Source organism: Puntigrus tetrazona, chromosome 17 (genome assembly GCF_018831695.1).
Source record: "Puntigrus tetrazona isolate hp1 chromosome 17, ASM1883169v1, whole genome shotgun sequence".
NCBI lineage: Eukaryota > Metazoa > Chordata > Actinopteri > Cypriniformes > Cyprinidae > Puntigrus > Puntigrus tetrazona.
In genome coordinates, this window is record NC_056715.1 from 214388 (window position 1) to 225268 (window position 10881).

Consider the following 10881-nt stretch of genomic DNA (forward strand, 5'->3'; position numbering starts at 1 on the left):
TTACGATACTGCCAGGCCGACACTGGTTGTTAGCTACATGTAATTGTTGCCTCGTCACTAGTGAAAATCTACATCGGATGGTAAGGTACTGAGATAATGCTGAATCAGTGGTATAGTATGCTTCCCCTTCTGTCATAAAAGCGAGAGGTCTCTACAGTGTGTCTACAGCTTTGCGGTTAAGGCTGTTTTCTTTTAACTGCCGCATTGTTTTTATGCTAAGCGAACTGGTCAGAGGCGGTCACTGTTGCTTTGTCGCTGCCAAGAACCGCAAGTGTCTCTGATGTTCTGGGGAGAGCGATACGTACACGCCATTAAGCATTTAGCTGAATTCTGCTGTTGTTTATTAAAAACACAATTAGATGCTCTGTGTAAGTGGGCAAGGAAATGTTTTTAGAAAAATGATTTTGAGACTGGCGGATGCAGGATTAGACTCTCGTAAAAAGTGCAATTTCTTTGTATGTGGCTTAGGGGAATGAATATGTAATAATACGCTATAGCGCTTTAAAATAGACTGTCGGTGTTCAGTGCCGCTTTTGTTAAATGAGCTGAATCTTATTGTCTGTTGAGTCAAATAAATGACTGTTGTTGCTGTATCGCAACTGATTAGGATTATGTGAGATATTTTATGAGGGTAAAAGTTGAATATGTAATGAGGGAAAACTTTATTAATTACTTCCAAACTGGTGGTATATTTGATGATTGTAGTTATTTGGCTTACTTACTTATTCCAATAATGTAATAACTTAAAGGTCATTTAAGTAACAACAGAACATGCGGTACAAAAACTGCAAGGACAAGAGTAATTGTTGAACTTTAAATCGAGCTAATAGACACTGTTCACATTCATTGTGTATATATTGCAGTAAAGAAGTGCAGTGAAATGTAAAAATCTGTTTTCATGCATGTCTCTTTAAATGCAAATAAGCTGTCTTTTCATGCTGGTGGCAAGCGCTTTTAAGTTATATTAGTTTAAATTTCTAATATATACATCTGAAGCATGCAAGTACCAAACAATTCTTTTTTATGCATTATTGCATTTAAACTGTCAAAACATGCTTTTAAGCTCAGTTATTTAAAAATTGCATGTGAGTTACAAACAGCCAGTTATGTTCGTGGAAGGTGGGAAAGAAATTGATTATAAAGTGACTTAAACACAGAAAAAGTCAGATTTCCATGATATTTCTTGCTTTTTAATTATTATGCACTTCTTTTAGGTGGAATTATAATCAGGTGGGTTAAAATGAATGCATTAAATATAGGCTCACAGAAATAGGTATTGTTCAGTCCCATTTGCTCCTATTCCCAGCATGCAATTTGGGCAAGGAATATTTAATATGTTTGAATTCGATCATTTGATAGTTTTATTCCCTTTGTTGTTTATTTTGTTGTCAGCATTTAGTAACTTGTTGTCTTGTGATGTCAGGATGAGTTTGTTTCACTACCAAAAGGATGAGTTAGTTTGTTGTTTCCTCGCTTGCTGTAAGTCTTGAGATCTCTGTATGCTTTCAAGGTATTTCATCAGTTATTTATGTCTTGTGAGCTTCTTGTGATGTAGCATAGTTTGAGACAGAAAGTGTGTTGCTTTTCAAGATGTTTGTCGCAGTGAGCATGAGCTGAAGTAATATATTGACAATGGAAAAAGATTTAATCTCTTTAATGAAGTATTCTTAATCTAAATGCAGTTGCTACAATTAGATTTTAAATCAACTTTATATTTATATATGCAAATGCATTCAACTCCAGAAAAGCTTCTCGCAGAGAACTGTTCCTAAAAGAAACTTTTCTTGGTGTTACAAGCATTTTACAAGAGTGTATGTGACATACCCTCTCATGCTTATATCAAGCAGATGTTTTGGAGACTGGAAACTGTCCGCTAGGATTGTGTATTTGTGTTCTGCACTAGGATCTATTTTCCGCTATAGCCTCCTTCCTTCTCTTCCATCTCAAATTCTTCTTAAACATTGATTTTCAGCATTGGAGGAAACTCTGAATCAGGTATTAGTCTCAGTCTGTCGTGGAGAATTGACATGTGTGCCGTTGTTGAGAATTGTTCATTTCCAAGTAACATTTGAACCAGTTAACTGTAAAATGATGACTTATTAAGGGAAAAGGGAACTACATGCTCTGATGGTTCTCTCTGGCTGTGGTAGCAGTGTAAAAATGTAAAACATCAAATTTTGACTTCTCTGGAGTGAAAGATCAGCATGTGTTCAGGAACATGAGATAGGAATATGTAAAGTAAGGCCTGATGTGTTTTATATAATGAGGTGTAAAACGACTTCTGGTGTAAGGTAATTGTGTTTCAGGTGATTGTCATGTTTCCTTTGTTTTTTTCCATTCAGATATTCTGGGGTGATCATTAATAAAATCATTTGAAACATCAAGGTCAATAATGAAAACAATAATTTATCTCAACTCATGTCACTCTAAATCACTCTTATGTGGAAACACAAAAGTGCATTGTCTTTTTTTGCTGCTGTTTCCAAAATCTTTTGTTTTCCTGTTCTTTAAATAAAACTATTGTTAAATTATAAATGCACAATATATATGAGGACCATATTGGTTATTATTTTATATTTGTATTTATTTATTTTTGCACATATCAGCTAATATTGTATATTTATTTTCTATATTTGGATACCTTTGCTATCATCAAACTCCTCACAAGTCACCAAAACACAAATGATTTAATAACACTGGTAAGTAATCCATGTAATCAATTTTTCACAACGTATACTAAAATGTTGTGATGCCTTATTCGTTATCATTAAAACTACTGCATTCAGATTTTTTAGAATTGTATTTATTTATGCTATTTATAGATCATCTCTGCATTTTATGCCAAACAGCAGCTCAGAGATTTTGCATAATATTTCTTTTTAAGTTTCTAGTCACACAGATTTTAAACGATTTAAACATTTGACTTTTTTTTTCATGTTTTATTTGTTTTTTTATCATGATTTTCTTGACATTCAGTGCTGTGCACACTAGACGTTGTATCCTTCACATATCTGTGAAGTATATATGATATGTAAACATGTCTGTGCATCAAGAGCGCTGTCTATACCAAGCATCCTAGACTGTCACGCTCCAGTGAGACTTTCAGCCTGAGGGGAATCGTGTACCTCTTTTCTTGTGAATTTCTCTTTCTGCCTTGAAGAAAAACTGATGATCTAGCAACATGCCACTCAGTTCGATGCCATATGCTAAAATTACACGCCAGTCATGAAATGAGAGGCTATAGAAACCTCACAGACCATCTATCCACCTATCTACCTTTATAGAGCGTGATTAAGTCACCCTAGAATGAAGTAGTGTGCACCTAATAGAGCTTTAACAATCATGTATAGAGTCCGAAGAGCCGCTTGTGTTCCTCTGATCAACAGCAGTTCAACAAGGGCAAATTTAATGGTGGATTGAAACCATGCTATTTTTTCTTCAGGCAGCAGGGCATTGATCGAATTCCCATTTCTGCTGCTCTATTAATCTTGGCGGCCAGAGGTCATGTGATCTGCCCTGCCAATCCAGAAACAAGTCTCGCCTCCAAGACGAGATTCTACAGCTTCCAAATAAGACACTCACAGCACTTGAACCGGCGCTCTCCTTCAGTCCTCCAACCTCCGCTTTATAAAGACGTAAACATCCCTTTGATCAATTGATCGTATCTTACAACCCTGAAAACTCTTAGAGGTTACAGGCAAAAACACAAATCTAAATTGAGATTGAACTATCACGAAGTTTTAATCTGAAACACAGTTTTTATCTGCGCTTGGAAACATTTGAACATCCGCAGCACAAACAGTTTTTGACTGAGAGTTAAAAGCGCCGATGAACCCGCTGATAAATTCCACTCATTTTCTCCTCGTGAAACAAACAAAGTGCTGCCAGGAGTTTATCGGGCAACACTGTAACAAAGCCAATCTCATTGGTGATGGCAGATGTGGAGATGGCAGGGAATCCACGTGTTCAAACAAAAGTTTTCCGCCACCCGAGGGGGTAAAACGCCACATCGGTCTCTGTTTAAGAGTCTGCTCCATAATTCTCATCGGTTTCAGGCTGTTTAGGCACCTGGTGGCAGACATCTGCAGATCTGCCAAGGCTGGCTTTGTGGCTACGGGCAGATCGTTTGAAAACGTGCCATTTGCGGCAGATCAAAACGCTTGATGTTTAAGTCCAACTGGCCTGAGGTTTTCAGGTGCTGCTTGAAAGTTGCAGGTGCCAGTTGAATAGATCAGCATTTTCTTTGTAGTTCTGCTTGTGCAAAACAATGTTAAAATACTAGCTTTCTCAGCTTCACCTCAAAATGAAGAATCCGTTTTTATTTACTCAGCATCGTGCCATCTTAAACCCACGTGACTTTCGTTCTTCCGTAGAAGACAAAATGAGATTCTGAAAAATAATGGAGTCCGAATAACATTGGATGCCATTGTCTTTACAGATTTAACATACAGATTTAAAAACAACAGGATAATTAATTTTTTTATGTGAACTATGCCTGTAACATGCAAAATGACTAGTCTAGTTTACAAAAGGTATCAAATATGCTAGCATTTTACTGGATCAAATTTTTATTAATATTAATATTAATCACTATAATATAGCAGCAAACCATCAGCTCTTTATCTCTGTTTTATTTAGAACAGTCTTGCTATAATCAGAGAAGCCTTCTATACCTAGCACTTGCAGTACAGACAGATTTTTGGATTATGACAAGACTTTTCTCATGCTGCTCTCACAGATTTCATGGAAGTCTTTCCATTACAATAAAATAATCAGTGTTGTCTGCCTTCTGTCTCTACTTGAAATCTCAAATCAATTGCTGTAGCATTCTTAAAGGCAGGCCTAAATAATAAATTTTTCATCTTCTAACAGGCCATCTTCTTTTGCTGACAAAAATTTGGGGGCCAGTAAATGTTTTTGAGTCTATTATGCTCACCAAGATTGTATTTTCATGGTCACAAATACAGTAAATAGTGTTAAATGTGTTTTTATTTTATATAATTATATTTAATGTATATTTTTGATATTAAAGGGGAATTTTCAGCCATTACTCCAGTCTTCAGAGTCATGCGATCCTTCAAAATTCTTTTACGCTTTTGGTCTTTGTCTAATAATATTATTTATTATATAATATTATTACAAAAACTAATAATAACTTTTGAACAGCATGTGTGAATTCAAGCCACTGAAAGGACAAACTCAGACAGTGTCTGTGCAGCTCGATCTCTAATAAACTGAGAGTAAAAAAAAACTTTGTAGTGAGACTCAGTTTTGTCTTAGATTTCAGGTCTTGTTGCGTGTCCATGAGGCTGTTCAACCTTTTGATTTAGAGTCCAAATGCTGTCTCACAGTCTCTGTCCCATTACACTCATCATCCTCGTTTCATCTTTTTAAATGTCAAGTTTTGCATAAAGTCCAGAGTGATGGGCAAATTAGCACAGCAGCTTTCAGAGCTCCAAAATATCTCATTGCGATATAATCTTTTTCAAATGTCTCCCCCTGCCAGCTTGGCTTCTCTCAGCAGACGGGTCATGTCAAGTATAAAAGACTTGAAGAGATGTGGATAACTTCTCAAATTGTTTCAGAATTGCAAATGTGTTTCCTTTATTTTGGGGTAGTGGTTAAAACTCAAGACTTTTAACCATAAATTTACTGATTAAGTCTGAGTGAAGAAAAAGCTTGAGTGAAGAATTGTTTAAATGATATTCGATAATCAGGTTATATCCATATCTATGGCTTCAGAATACTTGGAAAATAATGGATCAATCATTTGGACAACATTTTTGAAGTGCACCTTTTATTGTAATTAAGCACTTTATTTAAAATGTATTTTGAGTTCACTTGGCAAAAACTCTGAGTAAATAATGCTAGAAACTTTGTTTATTTATTTTAAGATTTTTTGTGAAGATCATATAGATTATGACCTGTGCCATTTAAAACCACTGATTGTCTTTTCTCTTTCTCTCTTCTCGAATCTTCCATCTGTTCACATTCTGTATCTGTAAACACTTGATCTGAGGTTACAGAGGTCGGTTCCATAAAAGTTTTATGTGTTATATATAGTGTTTTTTTTTTTTTTACTGTGTGGGTGTCTGTTTGTTGTTTCAGTGAAGGAATCTTTAAGGTTAAAGGTGCTGAAGGAGCTCTTGAATTTCAGAGTAAAAACCACGGCAGCCAATGGCAATTCATTGATTTGTCTAATGCTGGATACCCATGTAGGACACAGAGGTGCAGGTGTGTTTTCAAGAGGACAAAGGTCGCAGACTTGCTGTAATAAGACAGTATATGCTGTTTTGTCTGACAAATAGTAGCACAGTTGAACAAAACCTGAGAATATCAGAACAGACAATCTTTGAAGATGCGTGTAGGAAAGAAAAAAAATCTCTTTGATATCTCTTTAAAAAGGTTTGATTAGGATCTTTAGAGTAAAGTATCAGAGTAAAATAAAAAAATAAATGAGCTAAATAGTAATAAGAGATCACAACATGTTGATTTCAATGAGTTTTTAATAGGACATCATTATTTTTATAACTCTATAGTCTAGCTGTATGTCTCGTTTGTGTCTTCTATTTCTCCAGAGGGCTTAAAAAATTTACTCCACCCCATAAATAACATTTTGTCATTATTGACTCACCCCCATGTCGTTCCTAACCCGTAAAAGTTTCTTTGTGGATCCACAACGTGCAGAACTTATATGTTTCTTGTTTGAGTTTCCCCAAACTACATTTTGAGATTTAACTCAGTGTGCCGTTCCACCGTGTTAGGAACATCTAACTACAAAGTAGTGACCCTTATCTGGTTAGTTCAGACTTGACACAAAAAGTTCATTACATTGTCTTGCTGCTAAAATAGCTGTGACTGGAGAATGTCACTCCCACAGATGTCTTTTGAAAAGAGGATACATTCATTAGGAAGGGTAATTAAGCTAACAGCGGGAGATACATTCAGGTTTTGGTCCTCTGATGTGCCTTTAATGAGGGAGAGGAGGAACATGCCATGTCCTGTGGCAAGCGTTCACACGTCCACCACCAGACCGGGCTCCTGTGATGTTCTCCTTTGTCTCGTCCTGTCCTTCTAAAGCTTCACGGTGCAGAACAGCAGATATGGATGGCAGCCTCTGTTGTGCTTTGTAAAACTTTACGTTGTGTCAAATTTAGATTCCTCCTAGTTTTATGTAGGTCCTTGTTTTTAGCCTTTGGAAGCAAACTAGAGCGAAAGGCATGTGTTGGCAGCCATATAAGAATAGCGCACCTTTTTTCTCATTTTGGGTTATTGTTTTTTTTTTTGTATCATTGCTATTTTTCACCCTCATCCAGGGGCAGGGCAATAAGAATCTCTCAGTCAAGGCTGCAGTGAAAATATTGCGGAGGAGAGAGAGCAATAACGATTTCAATAAGGCCTATCATCTCTCATTCCCAGTGTGGCTGAACTCCGAATGGGGACAGCTCTCAGGGGGATGGATATTAGAAAAGATGTGTCAAGGTCTCCTCTGCTGGTTCTCGCTAGCTCTGGAGCAAAGGGTGCCAGAGAGAGGGGAATAGAGGGACCGGCTCGGGGAATTGTGTGTAACCTTTCCTGGCTTTAACACAATCAAAGGCAATATCCATCTGGGCAGGCTATAATAATCAGTTTCAGATCTGAAATAACTCCATCATATGGCTTGGAATGGTGGTAAAGCAGTTTGGCTAATCTTCAGCATTTGTTATGGGAAATATACAGGCTTCCAGAATGGATTTAAGCTATATAGTTGGTGTTTGCCCATTTTAGCACCAAACATGGATGCTGTGTCTCTTTAAATGTTAGTCTTAAATAGTTAGCTTCTTCAGGTAAGATAAAATAAGAAATTCATCATTTCATTCATTACTGAGTGATCGAAAGTGACAACAAAGACCAAATTTTACCAAATGCCTTTTAAACCTTCTATTCATTGAAGAATCCTGAAAAGAAATTTCCATGAAAAATATTGAGCAGCACAACACCGATAATAACAAGAAATGTTTCTTATGCAGAAATTCAGCATATTAAAATGGTTTTTGAACATTCACGTTAAACTCAAGACGATAATGGAGCTGAACATTTAGCTATGCATTGCAGGAATGAATTACATTTGAAATCATATTCAAATAGAAAACAGTACTTTTAAATTGTAATGATGTTTCACATCACTGCTTTTACTGTATTATTCATCAAATAAATGCAGCCTTGCTGAACATGAGATTACATAAATACAAAGATTCAATGACAAAACATATACAAAACCCCTTGTATCGACTTTAAATTTAATTACATAGTGAGATTCATGCATTTGCTGTTTGAGGCTTACCTTAATATGAACATTAATGTGCTTCATGCTGTGTATTGTTTGGCAATATATTCAAATTAGGAGCACTAAATTTGAACATTGGTGAATTGTCAGGATATAAAAGTCATGCATATTGCCCTCACTCTTTCTGTAACTGCCAGTTTGCTCTCTTTTATCCTTACATAATATAAATCTATGTCACCTGACCTTTTTTTCCCACAAACTAAACTCAAATGGAATGGGAAATATGACATAAGCACTTTTGGATGCTAATTGTTTGTCAGGGTGATGTCTATAAAAGAACATTTGCATGCCTCATCCGTGATAAAACAGCATTCGTGAGGCAATTAATTCCCAAGAACGATGGAGTTGCATCGTAATTTTTAATTCATATTCATATACTGTAGGCCAAGTACATCCTGCCTTCATTACGGTCCAGAGAGAGCATGATATTGAAAATCAGGCAGCTTAAACAGCATAATTAAAAGACACCACCTCTGTAATACACATTTAGTCGCTAATATTACTTTAATTAACAATATGTTACATCAAAGGGTTAAAGTGTGGCCATTTATGGTTTATATTTTCACCCTGCTAAAAATAAACCAGCCTAAGATGGTTTGCTGGTTTTAGCAGGCTGGTGGTTAATATGTTTTTAAGAAGTTTATGTCATTTGTTGTTATACTTCATTAAAATAGGCATCGATGACTGAAATGAAGCTGAAATAATAAAACTTTTAATTTGCTCGTACTTACTATTTATGCATAATACATACAGCTGACCATAAACCAAACCGTCATCCTAACCATAAACCTATAGTAAGTACATGTAGCTATTGATATTACTAAGTACTTGTATGTATAAATACACTGTGACAAAGACACCTTAAAATGAGATGGAAAACTTTTTCAAATGTCACTTAAGAATTTTTGGAATGTTAATGTAAAAACTTTGGAATGTTGATGTAGAATGTTTCTAAAAAACAAAATGCACAAAGACTAAAAAACAATAAAAATGACTAATTCAAAATGAAAAAGAAAAAAATATATAGTATGTCAATAAAAATAAAAGCACACAAATTCTCATTATAAGCGAACATATCAAATATCCCCAATTATTGTAGCAGGATTCTCACAGTCACTTTTGGGCTAATTCCGCCTTGTCAAGTCCAAGATGATAATAAACTGAATTAATTACCATACGACCCTGGCGTTAGGTCAAAAAACAATTCCGCTGAAAACATTCACCTTGGTAATGCAAGAAAAAACAGATTCAGATTCGGACAGCAATAGCTTGCTATCTCATATAAATGCCAAAATTATATCTCCATGCGAAACAATTATTGTCTAAATGTGGATATAGACACCTACGGATCAATTTGCAGCTCTCTTATGGTGAGGTAGAGAGTCAGAGGGGCAGTCTGTGAATTGCAGCCTTACAAATGCTAGATTTTATGTCATACATTTAGCAATTGTTTAGATTGTTTTTGTAGCGTTTGGCATTATACTAATGCCACACGGGTCTTTAGCAAGCTTTTGAGGTCAGCATAATTTCAGTAATGACCTAGATTGCATACTCATGTACAATGCTTCTGTGGCTCTGTAAACAAAACATCCTTTGAGACGTGATGATACAGGTCTTCAGCAGAGAACAAGCTATAGTCTGTAAATATATCTCTCCAAGAACTTTAACATCCATGGTAACTTTCCGTTCCACAAAAAGTTTTTATGATGAAAAAGTTGCCCTGAATATTTTTGTCCTATTTGCTACCTGGTCTCATGACGTTAATTATTTTTCACACACATTTCATGTAATTTCTGCACAATTACTTAAAGAATATCATGTTATGACTTCAAAACAATATTAATATGCTGGGAGACTGGTGCGTTTGAACGTTAGCATCACATATATCCCGCTTCATATATATGGGTTTCATAAGCAGTTAAAATGGCACGGTTGCATCAACAAGTGCCTTTTGATATTTGAATTCTGAACAGTCGCAATATGTAACTGAAGCAATGCAATAAAAACACAGCAATACTTACCTATGTCAACCTAATATAAACGTGCCAGGGTCACGTATTGAACCCGTGTTTTGAAACGTATTGAAACGTGCAGTAAGGTACATAAAACGTTTTTGCATTTAGATCCAGAAATGACAGGATCAAGAATAAAACGAGGAGGTCTAATTTACCTGAAGAACGCTATGCGTTAAGCCAGATAGCACTGGTGCACTCAGCCATGTGCATTTTAGCCTTTAGGAAACCCTTGATAAATATTACAAGTAAAATGTTGACTAATATTTAACGCAAAGACATTTTTATTTAGCAAAATGCTCCTTATATGGCATCACTGTGAAAAACTATTTTATTTTTAACATATATTGGTGTGCATTTTAGCCTAAAATAATGCTTTAGCAGATTTGTAGCAGTCCTGTTTTTGCAATGTTTTGACTGCATAAAAAAAGTAGTGGTTTTTCAAAGATAAAACCAAGATGTAGACCACAGGACTGTAAGTACATTTCAAGCTTTCTGTAGCCCTTAAAAATGTAAAAACACTGACTTGGTTCTTTTAATAAT

General features: G+C 35.6%; 1 protein-coding gene across 1 annotated transcript in view; it reads right to left on the reverse strand.

Moving 5' to 3' along the window:
• The window catches only part of LOC122361963 (collagen alpha-1(XXIII) chain-like), an 11446-nt gene extending 4806 nt beyond the window's left edge, over positions 1-6640 (reverse strand). The window contains exon 1 of the mRNA XM_043263203.1: positions 6635-6640. Coding sequence (XP_043119138.1) covers positions 6635-6640 — 6 coding nt within the window. The remainder of the gene's footprint in view (positions 1-6634) is intronic.
• Between the last annotated feature and the right edge of the window lie 4241 nt (positions 6641-10881).